Source organism: Symphodus melops (genome assembly GCF_947650265.1).
Source record: "Symphodus melops genome assembly, chromosome: 17".
NCBI classification, from domain to species: Eukaryota; Metazoa; Chordata; class Actinopteri; order Labriformes; family Labridae; genus Symphodus; species Symphodus melops.
This window is the reverse complement of record NC_136707.1, coordinates 9,071,541-9,090,495: the sequence shown is the minus strand read 5'-3', so window position 1 is coordinate 9,090,495 and position 18,955 is coordinate 9,071,541. Positions and strand designations below refer to the sequence as shown.

General features: G+C 40.4%; 2 protein-coding genes across 3 annotated transcripts; one reads left to right on the top strand and one right to left on the bottom strand.

Moving 5' to 3' along the window:
- Nucleotides 1–13,226: 13,226 nt before the first annotated feature.
- Nucleotides 13,227–15,240, bottom strand: rps11 (ribosomal protein S11). Of its 2 annotated transcripts, none has more exons than XM_079366800.1 (5): nt 15,132–15,240; nt 14,525–14,665; nt 14,244–14,319; nt 13,721–13,850; nt 13,227–13,412 (listed from the first exon to the last, which is right to left on the bottom strand). In XM_079366800.1, the coding sequence occupies exons 1-5, from the start codon at nt 15,144–15,146 to the stop codon at nt 13,289–13,291; spliced, it is 486 nt and encodes a 161-aa protein (XP_079222926.1). In that variant the 5' UTR covers nt 15,147–15,240; the 3' UTR covers nt 13,227–13,288. The 2 variants fall into 2 exon arrangements, with proteins under 2 accessions (XP_079222926.1, XP_079222925.1); XM_079366799.1 differs by having other exon boundaries at nt 15,110–15,154.
- A 92-nt stretch (nt 15,241–15,332) lies between these two features.
- LOC306838567 (apoptosis regulator BAX-like) lies at nt 15,333–18,955 on the top strand. Its single transcript, XM_079366798.1, has 6 exons — nt 15,333–15,569; nt 16,206–16,254; nt 16,340–16,498; nt 16,605–16,740; nt 16,841–16,945; nt 17,042–18,955. The coding sequence occupies exons 1-6, from the start codon at nt 15,539–15,541 to the stop codon at nt 17,138–17,140; spliced, it is 579 nt and encodes a 192-aa protein (XP_079222924.1). The 5' UTR covers nt 15,333–15,538; the 3' UTR covers nt 17,141–18,955.

The following is an 18,955-nucleotide window of genomic DNA, read 5'->3' as shown; positions in this document are numbered from 1 at the left end:
ACGTTAATGTGTTGACAGTGCTTTTTGATTTAATTAATCAAAGTTATTAGGATATACCAGACAATTAATTGTATGTTTATGCATTTGACTGTTTTATTATCAATTAATTTCAAGTGTAATTGTTGTCAGAGAGAGGAGGGGGATAGCTTATTGACTGAGATTATGCAATCTTCCCTTTTGCTTAAAACACAAGAACCAACAACAAACTGAAATCTGAATGTCCCCTGAACTATACAGACTCTGAACTGATTTGCAGTATCTGTTAAAGTAGACGATAAGCATGCACATTATTTGCTTGGAATGGGACGTTCAAATGAAACACTATGAAATGGGCTAGCAATATTTAGATGTGGTGGAGTTTGAAGAAATGCCCTCAGAATGCACGTTCAAATGTATAATGTTTTGCACCAGTCTTGTGATTGTCAAGTTTTTGACCCACTGATGGAGTCACAGGAAAAGTCAGACAATGATTGAATTTCTTTTGATGTATACTTTAGTATACTTCAATATTCTTTATATCTGTGAACATGTTTAATCCATCTGATAGTTGTTGAGATATTTCTGTCTGGATCAAGTTTTTTGTATCCTTACTGCTGGCCAGGGTTAGACATCTGGCTTTCTGCAACATCTTAGAATTGCTTTATTATTTAAAAAAAGAGGCTGAACTATATCAAAACTGGATGGTTTGCACAGAGAATAGCTCTATTGTGGCTTTTACATACAGTTACACGAGGACATGGATGCAGACTTGATCAGCATGTGGCTTGAATTTCTCTGGTTGGCTCTTATGTCTGGATATAAAAGCACTTTCTAAGCCTTTTCTTAGAACAGGGTTCAGTTGTCTTTCAGGAAGTGCACGCAGAGGAAGTTTACCCATGCTCCACAGATCTATATTTATGTTGGGGCCACAACGCTAGAATGTAAAGGCCCTTTGATTTTTTTAGGTTTTTTTTGTCCATGTCTTAGACATTCAGTTGAGTCACTTTTCCACATGATGAGTGAAAAGCAAACAAACTAGGCTCTGATGGACCGCAGGATGTGACTCTCAGATTAACCACAGCGATGGATTTAATGAAAGAGTATCAACCTCTGTTACTTAAATGTTGACATACCAATGTTGAGTCAATGAAATGTAATTTCTGAAACTCTGCCCTGAACTCTCCATAGACTGAGTATGGGCAGTGGGGCAGTTCATGCAACAATATTAGGATGATCACTGAAATCAACTTTGTGTTTGACGCAGCTATAGTGAGCATCTGTTAGCCAGAATATCAGTTTGGATCCTTTTGGAAATGTACTAAATTAAGAGAACAAAATATCAGAAAAAAAAGAGATAATCCAACAGCTGAAAAGCTTTTTAGATGCTGGTGTCAATGACTAATAGAATATTTTTTCAGTGAGATTTTGTTCTTACAAAATCAAAGACATGTTGTTGTTTTTTTGCCATTGACGAATGCATTACTTTTTGTGTGCAAAATGTATTACCTATTACATACTGTGTTGTTTTAATTTGGTGCATGCTTTGTATGAAGCTTCTACTTGTTATTTGTCAAGCTGTCATTGCTAAAACAAAAAAACTCCCATGCACACGTTTTGCAAATTAGCATTTTGCTAAAAACACTAAGAGCAGTGCATCAGAGACTTGCGCATGGTTAAACGTTACATCCCTTACAGTATGTTCCTGTATGTTCATGTCAAATAAACAAATACATAAATACAATAAAGTACATTTGACAATTACCATTAGCAAGTATCACTCTTCAATGTTCTGCTGGAAAGAATATAATGCATATGATGCACTGATATATAATGGTGAGGGAGTTAATTGGCTGAATGTTTTTCTGTAATTTGTACACAGTTATTAGCACACATATAACTTGACTCTCTCCTTTAGCAGTTTATTTTTTTTATAAAAGTTTCAAATGCCATTTTTCCCCAAGAGACATAACATTACAATCATCAGACTTTCCTCTCTTTGAATGGTGGTGGTCTTAAATATGCGATCCATCTTGAGATAAAGAGATTTGTTGTTTGCTTAAGTGGTGGAAAAATGTCGGGCTTGTTTTTTTTCTGTTGGAGAATGTTTGGGATCTGCTGTTATCTCCATCATGTTATACACACAGTGGTGAAAAAAAAAAGAGATATTCTGTCAGCCAGGCACACAATGGTACAAGGTTATCAGCTATGTCACTTTGGCTTCTCATACACTAAACCCCCCTGTCTACTCTGTTTCTTAGGGAGGGGCTCGAGCGCCAACATTTGTTTTGCCTGCAGAAAAAGCATGTCAGCATGGGCCATAATTTCCACGGGACATGAGGGTCATGATCTCTGCATAAATTAGCTGTCTCCATTTTCATTTTTCACACAAAGACACCATTTAGAAAAGTCCTCTCAGTTTCCTGTTGTTAATCTTCTACTGGTGTTAGTCACCAAAATTCACTTCCTCTTTTTCTGCCAATGGAAACAGATAAAATTGCAGCAACATTAACAGCCCTTGATTTTCAAAGTTGGATGAGTTTCATAAGAGACATCTCTGTGCTTAAAATGATCGCAGGCACAGTTTTATCATGAGGATGAATTGTCTTCAAAGCTGAAAGGCAAACACTTTCCAGATTTACTGAATCACACATTTCATAAACCACAATGCTTTGAATCTGTGTGAAATATAAGAATTTTTCACACAAGGGCTCACATGCTCCTCAAAGCTGATGTGAAAATGTAACAGCAAAGTGATCTTAAAAGTTCAAGGAGATCAAAGTTGTAAGATAGGTGAGAATCAAGCACACTGTTTCTCTTTGCATTGTCCGTGATCTAAAGAACTGTTTCCTCTTTGTGCTTTAGTTCTAATATCTCTCTCTTTTGTCTCATAATGCAGAAACTGGTCATGAAACACCGTTAAACTTCTTTCTCTCACTTCCCCTTAACACTTAACAAAATCTAGCTTGCTAAGTTCTAAAAATGGAATAACTAATGGTACCTATGGTTGCCTCTTATTCTCCTTTCAAGGCAAACATGTGTCAAGTATGTATTATAATACACATTACCTGAATCAAAATTACACAACTTTGTTTGCAGGTAGCACCAAAGTCACTGCTACAGGAGTTGAAACAACTCCAATGTTTTTGGAGTCCTTCATTTTTTCATTTTTGTCAGTATGCAAAGGAAAGAATAGTCTTCTTGATCTGTGTATTGTTCTTTATCTTATTTAATATGGGAATAATTTCCACATGATATGTCAAACAATAGACTTTATATTTGTTACACATGATAATGTCAAAAATTGGATCAACAGGTCATGTGATTCATACAGTTTTCTGTCCAACTGTCTGATGAAGAGATGCACACTCCGAATGAGAGTCTAATGAATGCTCCAGCAGAGCGCAGTGAGAACTGGGCCACTGTGACAATATCTGAGTGAGACGGTGGGAACCGAGGTCAAACAGGAACTGGATGGTGTTTTCTCAGGGAAAATGCCAAGTGAAAATTGAAACAGAAGAAAAGAAAAAAGAAATTGTAGACAACTAGATTTGCCACAACAGTTTGGTTTGGTAAAGTCGGTTGTGAGAACTATGGGTTTTCAGAAAGCCGTCACTGTGGTTTACCGAAGGCTGTAAATCTGTAGGGGGGGGGCAGTTTGTCAACTCGTGGGGAGACAGGGTGAATGAGTGGAAATATTCTCTCTTCTAATTACAAACACTTTGAATAAAATGATAACAAAGAACATCTGTAAAAGCATTCAATGTCATTTTCGATGGATGGTTTTTGTTTGAGGATTAGATGGCTTTGTGTTGCTGGTAATAAAGAACGTTTTTGTGCACAGTAGCAAATAAAGACAGGTTTTTCCAAAAGTCACTTCCTCTTGACAATTACTACATTGTATAAACATAAAAAGGTAAACTGACCAACCACACCTTCTGTCTAAAAACAGGAACAGCTGCCTTGGAAATCAAAGCAATATGTGCCTTTAACACAAACACCGCAGTGGCCTGTTGCAGGTTGCGATGAGAAATGAGATCCACCAGAGGAGGAAAGATGGAGAGATCGATTTCTCCGAGGTTTCCCATGAACCTGCCTCTCTCCAGGGAGAGCCAGTCTCTGCTGCAGCACTGTGTTGGTCTCTCAACTGTCATTATCAGCGATGGGAGCCACAATAGGTCAGGGAGATGAGATAACATTGTGAGCAGGCAGAGCAGCAGGTGAGAGGCTCAACAGGGCGCGATTAAGTATCCGGGTCCCAGGGTGTAGCATTGCCTGAGGCCTCGAGGGCCTCGGCCCCGCCATCTGCCAGGGTGAATTCCTACTACTGGAGAGGAGCCGCTCAATAGCAGCGTAAACTGTTGCTTTGGGGCGTTGCTTTAAGTTTCTCCTGTTACCTTTTATAGTGAGAAGTGTTACACTTTACATTTTCTTTGTTACCCTCCCTAACGCAAGCTCGAAAAAATGCCAGAAACTCTTACAAACAAAGGATACAACTTTAAGTATTTATGAAGTCCTAATTTATTGTTTATGGCCATATACAAAGAATTCCAGTTCTGTTTTTGTAGCTACCAAAGAGCACGTCTGTGTAAATAAATGAATTCATCCTGCAGGCCCCAAGTTAGCATTCTTTTTGATGTGCTTCACTTGTGAGATATGCCGTCCAGATCCTGCATATTTTCTGAACGGTAGGTTTTGGGGGCTCCAGTGTGAGGTCATCAGTCAGCCCGAGCACACCCCAGGGATGCTCTGCTGACAGCCATGCTGGATGGTTCACACATGACCCAAGAGCTCTGCTGCACGCAAACACCCTGTCCTGTGACTTGCCAGCGCCAGCCCTCGACTTTGATCTGACTGCATGGTGTAAAATTGGAGGTGCCCAAAGCTCTAACACATGTCAGACACGCAGTCTGTCTGACGGGCAGGCATGGACACGGCAAAACATGAGAATATTGAATTAGGAGCTGGCGTGCAAATCTAGGATGCGTTGCAGAGCTCTCCGCTTACAAGACAGGCCAGGTGAGCGACATCAATCAAGTTTTTTTTGCAATCGATACGCCTGGACATGAAGCTCCGCAGGAATCATGCAGCAGGTTTGAAACGTTGCCCTCCAGATTGATTTTTACTATTGAAATACAAATCAGCAGTCTGTGTTTTCACATAGTAGGCGCAGACATACGATCCTCATGGAAACGTGTTTCAGCAGTTCTGATCAGATGAAAGCTCCGTGTCAGTGATGAGCAGCATCCACATCTGGGAAAACACTTCAAATCAGTTAAGCAGCTCACCGTGCTGCCGCAGATACCACACACTGACAACTGTGACCAGAACCTCTAACCTGAAAGTCATAGATCTTGACATGCTCATTATCAAGCAGATCTACTTTCACTGACTTTCACTGAATCCTGATACCAAAAACCCTGACAGAAAGCCCTATTAAACCACCTCTTAATGTGTCCGCACAGTGTGGTCATAGCCATGATCATATTTTTGTGACTGAGGGGAATCCTATGTCTTGTGAATAGGATGTTGTCAGACAGCAGACCATCTTTGTGCACATCTGGAGGGCTGCTGATAGCTGTAAAAGGGCTGATGACATGTCCAGATGTGTGGTGTGAACCTGCACTGACCCTAAATAGAGCCCGCCATGTTCCTGTTGTGCACCTAAGCAGACAAATGCTGGATACAGATGCAGATTATTATATTGCAGTTAAAGAAAAACTAGTAAGAAGGAATCAAATGCTTGTTGCATGGACATCGTTTACGTTTAAATTCAAGACTGAATGATCTTAAAAACATCAGTAGGTTTTCATGGTGGATACAGTGGTTGTATTATTCCCTAAATTCATGCCTGTATGACGACTGAGACAATTCCCAGCAGGGATCTATTGGAAACAATTCTAGCTATAATAATTATTGTTGAGCTAATTGGTTTTAATTGGCAATTTATGCACGTTGAACCAATGCTGCTTTTACTGCATGACCAAAATATTAACACAATGACTTAATTCTCCGTATGTACTTGGGTAATCCTCTTTTACTTTGAAATAATATTGAAACACATTTTGGAAATGATTTTACATACAGTATATTATTTCACCTCTTTTGATATTTTAGAAACACTGACGAGGAAAAGTATCAAATAAAAGTGACTCACTTTGTGTTGAACAAGACTGAGTTAACAAGAAGCCTGTAAACATACAATCAGCCCCTACATTTTCCTGCAGAAGCAATAAAGTGATGCTTTTTAATCCATATATTAATAGCCAACAATTTAGGATACTGTTTAATATTGTCCTCCTTTTTTTTCATTGTGCTGATCAATCAAGTTTCCTGTTAACCTTTTTTTTTTTACCATCAACAGATACAGTTCAAGAATAACTGAATTCACATTCATCTCAGACATTAAAAGCATCTGCATACTTTGTACAGAAACCTTCTGAAGATGAGGACAATTGTCCTGCTTGGCCTTCATCTGTTACAGTCCCAATATTTACAGTGTATGGTTACAGCTCAGGATCCTCTACATACTGTATAACATGGCCTCCATCTGTTCAGCCCATCAGCTTTGCTGCTGCAGATTGGCAGGAACACCATCAGGGTGCTGCTCACAGCCTCCAAACAACCCAGACTCCAACAGAGGACTATACGACCCCCCACCTCCCCTGTCCTTACCTCCTGCTGGGACACCAGAAGGACTTTGTTATGATAGCAGCTATTCCCCTCATTGGTTTGACCCTCTGAGCTAACATCCCTGCCATTAGATACACAAGGAAGCACGACTGCAGGCATGCTCCCTGACACTGGGTAAACATGTTGGCAAACTGGAGGAATGCGAAGTGAGACAGTTCAAAAGACTGCGGCATGGGTGCATGTGTGTGAGTGTGTGTGTGTGTGTGGTTTTCTGTCACAATCAGGAAAGGCAGCGCAGAGAGGGCCATCTCTGACCTCGCTACCCGGGTTGCGTTGTCGGCTGGTGACAGATGGAGCCCTAAATCTCAATCTAACTGTCCACCTTCACCTTTTGCAGATGCCTCCAAATGGAAAATTAGACTGGTATGGCTCCTCCATCACTGAAACTCACACAAACCACCTGGAGAATTACACGGGTGTGTTTTTTTTTTTTTTTTTGTTTTCTCCAAGACTAGGGGAGCAAATCCAGCAGTTGAGAAAGAAACATTGTATTTAAACAATATAAAACATGCAATCAAACTAAAAACAATCAGTGCATCATGTATGTATGACAGAATTCGGTGGCCTGAAAGATACTCTATAACAATGCTTTCCCGACATCCAAACATTTGTTTTATTGCTTGGTGACCTCAGTGTTTCCATTCACTTTGAAAACACAGAAAGTCAAACTATTACATCACTATGGCTTCTCAAGCCTTTTTTGTTTGTTTCATATACTGTAAATATTGCCATCACTGTCAGGATTTGTGGATGGGGATATCCCATGTATGACTTTATCAAAAGCCCAAAGTTCAAGAAGAACAAGGAGAACAGTTGATAACTGGTGTCAAGACCAACAGCACATATTCATCACAGTTTGACACACGCAGCTCTGGACTTTTATGTCAACTCTGAAGGGGGGGTTTTTTTTAGGCTTTTTTTTTTTAGTTCTCCGACCTCTGCTCTCAAACAAACTCTCTGTGGGAGCATGTATTTACTCATGAGGGGCTGGTTGGCCTGCTGGGCCGTCTTGCTCCCTGGGGTGTCTGCTCATGAGAGGGGGCCTGTTATTTTGGAGAACATCCTGAGTCCCTCCCACCTTCCTGCAATGTCGGGGAGATGGAGCTGGGAAAACCCCTGGCACAATAGAGGACAATTTGTGGTTAGAATTGGTCAGGTAAATATTGTAGCTTTGTCTGTGAGGTATTTTCTTTTTTGTTCAACCGCAAAAATAAAACCTGTAATTGAGGAAAATGTTTGGTTATTATGAAACAAGCTAGCAGATGACGTCTGCTTGCTCTGCTAATCATTGGAGGATGGAGTTACTTACATGGTTGAGCTCCCATGAGACACTTTCTCCTCTCCACGTCATTGACATATGGTCTATATTCACTGGTGATCAACATCCACAGCATCATTATGTTAATAGTGACGCCTCTGCTGTGGTACATGGTAGACAGGGGGAAGGGTGGGGGTTCCCAGTGATGCCTATACAAAAAAAAAAAAAAGCTGTCATCTTTTCAAGCTGAAATAAGGACACATGCAAATGACTGCTGCAGCTTGTTTATTTGCATGCATTTGGATCTTAAATACCACTCAGCTTTATGAAGCTTAAACATGAACAAAGGAAAGGAGGTCAGATCTTGTTATGGCTGCAGGGATGTTTAGACCATCAGATAACAATGATTGCTCACATTTAAAATGCTTGAAAGTTACTCGAGAAAAACATGAATCAGTTCATGAATCTTCTTCTTTTCGGTTTCCATTGTTGATTGTTGCAATAAGGACATTAAATCCAGATTTCTACCCTTTTCTATCAACATGTTGTGTTGTCTAAAATCATGCTTGTGTGTCTTTGTCTCACTGATGCTGCCATTGAATTGATCTCGAATTAGTACAAGAAAAGAGGACAGGAAGAGGGATTTTAAGAGAATTGATTCCATAAAATCAAGAATAAAATTTGCACAGATTGTATCAAGTTCATGATGGTAATGGCAACTTAACAGTAGTTTGTATAAATTTCTTTGTGGATGCTGTACTCATTTATTCATCACTATTGTAAATGAGAAACATTCTTACTCAGTCAACATTGTACAAACATGAACAAGTTCATCAGATCATTTACATACCTGCACAGCACAATAGGTCCGATGTTTGCTGTATAGTCAATAGCATCAGTCTCCATAACTACTTATTCAAATATGTGCAACAAAAAAAAAACACATTAAGTAGACTGATCTCCTCAACAGATGTGTCATTAGTTGTAATCAAGTCTGGGGCTGCTGCACAAACAGTTCTCTGCTACCATCTGCTGGACTTAAATGTCATTCAACGTGTTATAAACTTGTAAACACTTGGAGGCACTGCTTTGCACAGTTACAATATGACTAATATCATTGAGACAAACTAAAACATACAGTAATAAGAAATGTGTAGAGGGAAAGGTCCATCTTAAAACTGAAATACATTGTATGATTTAGACTGGTTTATAGTCAATCCATCAATCTTTATAGCGTCAATTCATAACAAGTGTTATCTAAAGACACTTTACAAAAAGCAGGTAGAGGACCTTACTCGTTGTCTGTTAACATTTCAAAAGAGCAGGTAAAAAAAAACAATGCTCATCGTTATGTTTACAAAAAGCAGGTAAAAGACCATACTTTATTGCTATATTACAAGAGCCCATCCGTCATAGCGTGGCAAGAAAAAAAAACCTTAACAGTCAGAAATCTTCAACAGCTCATGACGGAACAGCCGTCTGCCAAAGCTGCAAATGGGCTTGAAAATGGGATGGGGGAGATGGGACAAGATGCAGAAAGAAGGATAGGATAGGAAAGGGTGTTTGGGCAGTCCATCATCACCAACAGTACTGAGGAACCTAAGAGAGCTCAGGAGCTCCCAGAAAAAGATGTGGTTAGTAACTGAAATTAAAGATAGTGACATCCAGTAATACGATATGAAAGCAGAGAAAGAGGGAGAGAGAGAAGAGTTCAAGGTACCAGTTCCCCCGGTAGTCTAGGTCTACAGCAGCATAACTATGAGCCGGTCTCTACCTGTGCCAGCCCTAACTATTTATAGAAAAAAAAAAAAAAAGTTTTAAGTCTATTCTAGAAAGTACCTAGTGTGTCTGCCTCCCTGACCCCGACTGGTAGACGATTCCAGAGGAGCGGCGCCTGATAACTGAAGGCTTTACCTCCAATAGTACATTTAGAAACCGTACCACCAGCAGGCCTGCATTCTGGGAGCGCGACGTTCTCGATGGGTAGTACGGCACAATTAACTCTTTGAGATAGGATGGTGCTTGACCATTTAGAGCTTTGAGAGAAGAAGGATTTTAAATTCTATTCTAGATTTTATAGGGAGCCAGAGCAGAGAAGCCAATAGAGGAATCATGTGGTCCCTTTTCCTAGTTCTAGTCAGTACATGAGCTGCAGAGATTTACCAGAGCACCCTGCTAAAAGAGAATTACAGTAATCCAACCTGGAGGTAACAAATGCATGAACTAGTTTTTCTGCATTGTTTGTCCTTTTGCTTACTCAATGTTTTACATTTTGTACATTGAGAGTGCACAGTTACTGAAGACAAATTCCTTGTGTAAGTATACATGGTTGATAAAGCAGATTCTGATTTGAGATTTGGTGTTAGTTATTCAGGTTGTGGATTTTTGTTTATGAAATTGCGTAACGCATACAGATATTGCCAGTAGATTGATAGAGTCTAGACCAGGGGTGTCAAAGTCCAGTCCTGGAGGGCCGGCTTCCTCAGACTCTTAGATGTCTCCCTGCTGACTCTCACCACTGAGAGAAAAATATTTTCATCTGTGAAAATGAAGCAAAGAAACAGCAGCTCCAAGATGTACTGTACAAAGACCTTTGATGGACAAACGTACAGATAATCTTCATCACTCCCAAGGCTAAAAGGGAATCTTAATCAACACAACAAACGTGCCTCAGGCTGTGTGTGAAGAGAGCTGACAATACTCGTGTTTTCTGGGACTGGGAATGAGGAGATAGATAACTCGTTAAAATTTCCTTAAAGCCGACCAAGGATGCATTCACCAGCAGATAGTGGGAAAAGGATCTTTCTTCTCTTGTTGGGAACTGTTGAGGAGAATGTGACTTATGCAGTTGGTACAGAAAGTATTCAGACCCCTTTAAATTTGTCACTTTTTGTTTCATTGTAGCTTTTTGATAAAATAAAAAAAAGTTGATCTTATTTCTCATTAAAGTACTCATTAAAATCCCCATCTTGACAGAAAAAAAATAGAAAAAGAAACTTGGACATTTTTTGCAAATTTTTTATAAAAGACAAACTGAAATATCACATGGTCATAAGTATTCAGACCCTTTTCTCAGTATTGAGTAGAAGCACCTTTTTGAGCTAGTACAACCATGAGTCGTCTTGGGAATGACGCAACAAGTTTTGAACACCTGGATTTGTGGATTCTCTGCCAGTCTTCCTTGCAGATCCTCAATTGGTTGGATGGTGAAGGTTGGTGGACAGCCATTTTCAGGTCTCTCCAGAGCTCCTCAATTGAGTTTAGGTCAGGGCGTATCATAGTCTGGGAGTCCTTCATGTGTTTTTTTTTTTGGTAAACTCTATGCAGGCTTTCATATGTCTTGCACTGAGGAGAGGCTTCCGTCAGGTCACTCTGCCATAAAGCCCCGGCTGGTGGAGGGCTACAGTGAACTTTCTCCCATCTCCCTACTGCATCTCTGGGGCTCAGCCACAGTGATCTTTGGGTTCTTCTTTACCTCTCTCACCAAGGTTCTTCTTCCACGATTGCTCAGTTTGGCTGGACTGCCAGGTCTAGGAAGAGTTCTGGTCGTCTGAAACTACTTCCATTTAAGGATTATGGAGGCCACTGTGCTCTTAGGAAGACATTCTTCTGTAACCTTGGCCAGATCTGTGCCCTGCCACAGTTCTGTCTCTGAGATCCTTGGGCAGTTCCTTCGACCTCATGATTCTCATTTGCTCTGACATGCACTGTGAGCTGTAAGGTCTTATATAGACAGATATAGACGTGTGCCTTTCCTAATCAAGTCCTATCAATTAAACAAAGCTGGACTCCAATGAAGGAGCAGAACCACCTCAAGGAGGATCAGAAGAACTGGACAGCATGTGAGTTAAATATGAGTGTCACTGACAGCAAAGGGTTTGAATACTTATGACCATGTGATATTTCAGTTTAGTTTTTAATAAATTTGCAAAAATGTCTACATTTGTTGTGTTCCGTTAAGATGGGTTGCCGTGTACATTAATGAGAATTTTTTTTGTTATTTTAGAAAATAGCTGCAATGGAACAAAGTGTGAAAAATTAAAAGGGTCTGAATACTTTCCATACCCACTGTTTATCTGCTAAAAAATGGGATTGTTGCACTTTAATGAGAAAGAAACGATTGAGCCGAAATATCATCCCTTACAGACTATTGAGCTGTATTAATGTAATGTACCTAATTGAAAAAGTTTCAAGAAATCAACTTTCAATTTTGTGGTCTACCCTGTGTTTTTTTTTAATTTATTTTAGTGTTTTGCTCTCAATTGATACAGATGTTTGAATGTAGGGGAAATGAACTGTTGGTATGATTCAATCCCCCATGCGCTACATGTTTTTGGTTATCATGCTGAAAAAGTCCTCCCTCTGAAGGTCAGGCACCGTAGCCTCAGATGTTTCTGCCCAAAACGACTGTTGACACCTACCCACCTTATTAAGCTAAGTGCACATTGTTTCTGTGCCTGCTGTGCAGTACTCTGCTGTTCAGTGCTACTCCTGTGTAGATATTACTTCACACCAGTTATGTGCATAGTTCCACATCTCTGAACTTGTGTACTGTTTATTTTACATTCCAATGAGTCTTATAACTGTATGAGGTTACTTCCCCCAGTTATTTATCAGTTCTGATCTTAAAGGGATACTTCATCGATTTACATGAAGCTGTGTATCATTAGAAACATGGTAGTAGTGTTGAATGGTCATGAATCCAACCCTCATTTTTGCCCTGAGACGTGTTTTTTTTTGCTTGAAAGTTTTCTTCATGCGATGCAAAAAGCATCATACTGCATCACATGAAGAAATGTTTCCAGGCAAAGAAAAACATTTCTCGTCTCAGGACAAAATGAGGGCTGGATTCATGACCATTCAACACTACCACCATGTTTCTAATGATACACAGCTTCATGCAAATGGGCGAAGTATCCCTTCAAGTCTCTTCTGTAAACTTCAACTCAAAATTAAAGACAAGGTCAAGTGTTTTTCTTCGTGTCTAACTTCAGTCAAAAAGAAATCCTTTAGTTCAAGAATATTCTATAGAACTTCCCTTAATCACACAAACGTGGCCCAATTTAAATTCACCCTTTATTCCAATTTTATTTCGTTTCAGATGTCAACTGTTGATATTCAGTGCTCAGACTGATTCAGATACGAGGCCATCAAATATTGTCACAAATTTACAACAGATGTAAAGTCTCATTGTTTGTAAGCACTAAAATTGACAAGAGTGAGAAGACCTTTGGATATTCATCTGTTGTTAAAACACAAAGGTGGTGGTATATATCAAAAACTGCAATGAAGAGGCATATTAAACAAGACTCTTTATTTGACAGTGAGACTAATCAGCCCAAGCAAGCCTCTATGTCACACCTAAAACTTCTGGAACTGCTTCTTGGCTCCAGCAGCTTTCGTCACTTTGAGGACGTTGAACCTCACTGTCTTGCTGAGTGGTCGGCACTCTCCAACAGTGACAATGTCGCCAACTGTGACGTCCCTGCAGAAAAAATAAAATAGACGGTGGTTGGTGGGTGCATGTTTCCAAGATCCAACGATGTAAGGTTAAGCTATGCTTGAACAAGAACTGAAAAGCTAAGCTGCATCAGTGAATGCCAAAAGGCAGTTTCGTCAAGGCTCCTCGAGCTTGGAAGACCATCGTGAGAAAAAACATCATTTGCAGCTAATTATGATCATTTGAAAAGCATGAAAACTCTTAAAGCCTTTGGTGTTAGAGAACTGTCAAAGTTTCTAAAGCACAACACGCGTTTCAAGTTAGCTTTCATGATAGGATCTGAAGAGCAGTACCTGAAGCAAGGCGACAGGTGGACAGAGATGTTCTTGTGCCTCTTCTCAAAGCGGTTGTACTTGCGGATGTAATGCAGATAGTCCCGTCTGATAACAATTGTTCTCTGCATCTTCATTTTGGTCACCACACCTGTAGCGGGGAAATGAACAAAAAGTTAGGAAAAATACAAGACAAACAGGGATCAATCAGTTTACACAACTGCTAACGGAGCACCTTAGAATATGTTTCAACTATAAGACTGCCACTCTACTACATCAGTGTTGCCTTTAGGCAGTGTCGTCAGAACCCAGAGGGCTTGGAAGACCATCGTGAGAAAACATCATTTGCAGGATAGTGACAAGAAAAGCAGTTTAGCTTGGGAAAAACTCTGGTTCTGGCTTGGGTTGCTGCTTCGCTAGTTACATTTTCATCTTGTGCTTTAACTTTGTGTTTCATACCAGAATATGAAGCAAACCGTGTTGAAGCATCCCAAGCCAGCGCCAACAACATATTCAAAGTTCAAACTTAAAGTTTAAAACTGACCAGAGAGGATTCGGCCACGGATGGAGACATTTCCAGTGAAGGGGCATTTCTTGTCAATGTAAGTGCCATCAATAGCCTGTTTGAAGAAAAAAAAGAGAAGCATAGCTTAAGCATTAAAATCTTTGCATCACATGTCCCTCAAGTAAATACTGTTACTCTTTAGTGCATCAGTAATGCCAAAAGGCACTTTCGTCAGAACCGTGCAGGCTTGGAAGACCATCGTGAGAAAAACATCATTTGCAGGTTATTAAGTGGATGTTTAACTATAAGAAATAAGTCACCTCTCTTGGGGTTTTGAAGCCCAGCCCGACACTCTTGTGGTAGCGGGGGAGCTTTTCTTTGACCTCCTTGCCACCATCAGCTACCAGAACACGCTTCTTGTTCTGGAAGATTGTGGGCTGTTTCTGGTAAGCCCGCTCGGTCTGTGAAATTGAAGAGATCGGCACGTTTAGACATCGAAACGAATACGTACATGACCAGTCCTGAGTGAATCACACGGCCTCACAAACTAGTTCCTACTTCCTCTAGTCAATGAGTACATTAAAAGAGTAATACTGGCATTACAATATATTGTTTAATTGGTTTTGTCTGGTGTGAAACCGCAAATTAAGCATCTATAGAAAGGACCAAATAACACAGTAAGTAACAGAATACGTGGTCGCAAGCTAGGCTAAGCAGGTTAGCATCCCGGCTAGCTCAACGTTACACGAGGGTATGCAGGAGGGTGTCAACAAACGTCGTTTATTTTAGGCAGTTTGTGGTTACAAATCGCCGATGATCGTGTATAACGGTCATTTTAGAGCATCCGTGCAAGAAACTTTGATTAAAGTAATCCCTGAAAGGCTTAAATATCAATTTAAATTCACCACGCCGTTGTCTTGGACATACTTGTGCATCCGCCATCTTTGCCAGCCGAGTCGTAAAGAGGCCTGTGAATGCGCGCGACGCACGGAAGACAGCGAGGGACAGGAAATGACGTCACCGACAAGGCGCGGCTAATAAAATGAAACCACATGTTTTTTTTTAACGTTTCATTTAACTTATTTAATAAAGGACGCCGTAAATCGGCGGGTGGGGGACTCGAGGAGGATCACTGTTATTTCATTTGTTGTCCTCCAAACGTGGTCTTTGTGCTGCGGTTCGCAGACCACATGACGCGATGACATCACACTTCACGTCAAATGTTACGCACATTTGCGCAGCTTTCACACTCGCTCTGCTCGGCAGCTGTAGCACAAACAAATAAAACGGTGTCACATGAGTGTACGGAAATACTAGAGAGCTAAACACGCAAGATGGCATCACACCCGGGAGGAGGCGATCAAGGTAACAGTTAGCATAAATATTAAACTGTCTCTGACACTGTTGTCAATGATCAAATTGGCATAGATCAGCTGAAATATTAATAATTTAACGGTGTTTTTTGGTTTTATGTTGTTTGCCCTCATGGGGGGGTAACATTAGTACTGAACTTAGCAAGCGAGCTAGGCTAAATGTTAGCTCAAGCTAGCCTTTTACCTTTACATGTCGCTGTCCGGATAGATAACACAACTCTTACCAGCGAGGGGAGCACAAAGTATTAAACGAAACCGAAACACTTGTTTTAGGAGGTTTTGGCTGAATTGTTTGGTATTCGATAAATCATGAAGACAGGTGTCTATTTATGTAACAGATCATCATTGACTGAGCAATTAAACTTAACAACAACTCTTACAAGAGCTGCGTTTACTGCCTCTGTGAATATTTTGGCTTAAAATAGTTGATCAGTGAATCTTTTGCGTTTCTAACCTCAGCCAGCACAGTGAAACCTGTTATTTTGTTTACACATGGATATGATTGGCATGAGACGTTCTTGTGTACCATCACCCACAAGTATTACTTATTAGTTATTTAACAAGTTGTTTTGAATCAGTTGTCATCTATCAGCATTGTAATGACATGACACTGACCTTTGTCCTTCAGGCAGTACTAAAGATCAGATACTGGAGGTGGGAGCTGTTCTGTTGAAAGAGTAAGTATATACTTTTATATTTTGGAATGCATGCCCATTCATGAATTGGGATATGTTTTCAATCTTAATGTGTCTCTCTGTGTAGTTTTATCTATGAGCGGGTTCGGCGGCATGAAGGCAGTAAAACTACAGTGACCCGGGCACAGCTGGGTGGAGGTGAGCTGTGTGACCCGAACCACAAGAAGCTTGCCCAGTGCTTGCAGCAGATCGGTGATGAGCTCGATGGGAATGCAGATCTCCAAAGGTGAGTAACCCGTTTGTCAATTTCAGTTTCAGTTTGGCTAATTATAAATCCTAAGGAATTTCTATAAAAACGTGTGTCCCTTATTCCTAAATCTGATTTCCCCCAGGATGATAAACGACCCGTCAATCAGTCCCACAAAAGACATGTTTGTGAAAGTTGCCGTGGAGATCTTTTCAGATGGGAGGTTCAACTGGGGCCGAGTGGTCGCCCTGTTCTACTTTGCCTGTCGCCTTGTCATCAAAGTGAGCAGCTCTGTTCTTTCTAACCTCTCGATAAAAGTTGCTCATATTTGTGTGATGGAATTTGGCCTGTCTGAAGAATCTCTCATTTACACCCCAACAGGCTCTTATGACCCAAGTTCCTGATATCATCAGAACAATAATCAACTGGACCATGGACTACCTCCGGGAAAATGTGATCAACTGGATCAGGGAGCAAGGCGGCTGGGTAAGAAGCTGATGAGCGGATCAAAATCATCATTTGCTATTTCTGCATTTATGAAGCATATTAATATTTGTGTCTTCTTCTTCTCTTAAATATTAGGAGGGGATTCGGTCCTACTTTGGCACTCCCACATGGCAGACAGTGGGAGTTTTCTTGGCTGGTGTTCTCACCACCGTTCTAGTCATTCGCAAGATGTGAGAGATGCAAGGAAGCGATGCAAGAGAAGGATGGCAACACGTATGACGGAGAATCAGAAAGTGACATGAACATTTAAAAGAAAACAGCCGAAAGTAATGTCAGAATGAGCAAGGGGGATCTCGAAGAATTTTGGAAATGAAGAGCGACTTTTCGTTTCCGCCTCCCTTTCCTTTGTCAAGATTGGGAATTGGACTGAACGTACTGTCGTACCCACGATCCCTATGCCACTGAGGGAGCGAGCGGTGCGTGGTTACATGCACAAAATTGAGAGGGGTGGGAGAGTTGGTTGGACTTGAACAAGGAATGCATTTTAATAATTTATTTTTTACTTAGCACAGATTTAAAAAGTCACTGCAATGTGTTTTCAAAATAATAGAAGACATGTGGAAGTTACATTTCTCTCAGCATTACTTTTCTTACAGTTTTATTTTTTTCTTCTCACCATGAGTCTCATCAAGGTATGCTTTCTGTCTTCTTCGTCTTCTTCTTCGTCTTTGTGTTAAAGTGTGTAAAACTGTAATGGCTGCATGGCATTGAAAACCTGAATGGGATTGGTCACATTCTAATACGATTTGTTTTGCAATGATGAATTAGATTTACCAAGAAGATGCTACAGATGAAGAAAAATTACATCTGGGCAAAAGAAACTCCGAATAACCTGACCCATTTAATGCACAGCTCAACCGTACTCAAGCTAACGTGAAGTGCCAGCTCAAGGATTTGTATACGAACGTCGTTTCCGCCAGCTCGCTTTGAGCTGTAATCACCTGACTACATCCTGTTGCCTTCTCACGTCAGCTTACCTGGACTCTCTATGAAAAAAAAAAAAATACGAGGAGGCTGGCAGAAGAAACTGGATAAAGTCAGAGTGAAAAAGTTGTTTGCGTTCACACATGCAGCTCTCTGAAAACGTTGTTTTTGTGTAAGTTTGAAAGCCACCCTCACATTAATCACATGCAACAACTGCAAAATCAAATGTTATTCTGCCTTCAGGGTCATTGTGACCATAATGTGGACCATAAACTGTAACCCTGAGTGTCATCACCTACCTGTTAATACAGGGGGCTTTGGATGCTTGTCGCCATGCTGGAAAAGCTGTCTCACTCTAACTTTACATCAGCAAGCTAAGAGCTGGAAAGGAGGCAGGTCCTACGCCTCTTGACAAAGGGTTACATTGAGCCTATTTGTCAGACCAGCTACACTCTTACTGTGACTCCTTCAAAAAAAATCAAAATGGATGAGCTGTCAAAAAATCCATCTCCCGTTAAATATGTTTATAGAAACATGAGCTAGTCAGGCCAGTGTCTTTTTCTGGACCGGGCTTTTTTCTTTTAATGGGTGCATATGTGACTTCCCGTGCTTCTGTAGCCAGCCTCAAGCTGACACTGAACGAACTGCAGGATTTGCACTTCTGGATTGATTTCATTTTTCAACAGTTCAGGTTGCAAGGTTGCCACTTGGTATGAACGGACGTTTCATGTGGTCTTTGGAAGAAGTTGCTCACAGACATAGAAAGCTCTTGAGATGTTTACCTCACTTCACACACTTTCCAAGTACTGTATTTTATGTGAGCAATTCAAACTGCAATCATACCTTCACAACAAACAGCTTTTTATAGCCTACATTCTCTTTGTTTGTCAGTGCCTTGGTGTTTTTTTTTGGTTGGTTTTTTTTACAATGAAATCCCTTTGATATTCTCAAATTTCACCTTTTTCTATCACATTTGTAAAGCTGAAATCAATTTCAAGTCTCCCTGAAAATCTTTTTGCAGTGAACTTGTATGTTGTAATATGGAAAATAAATCTTTAACTTACA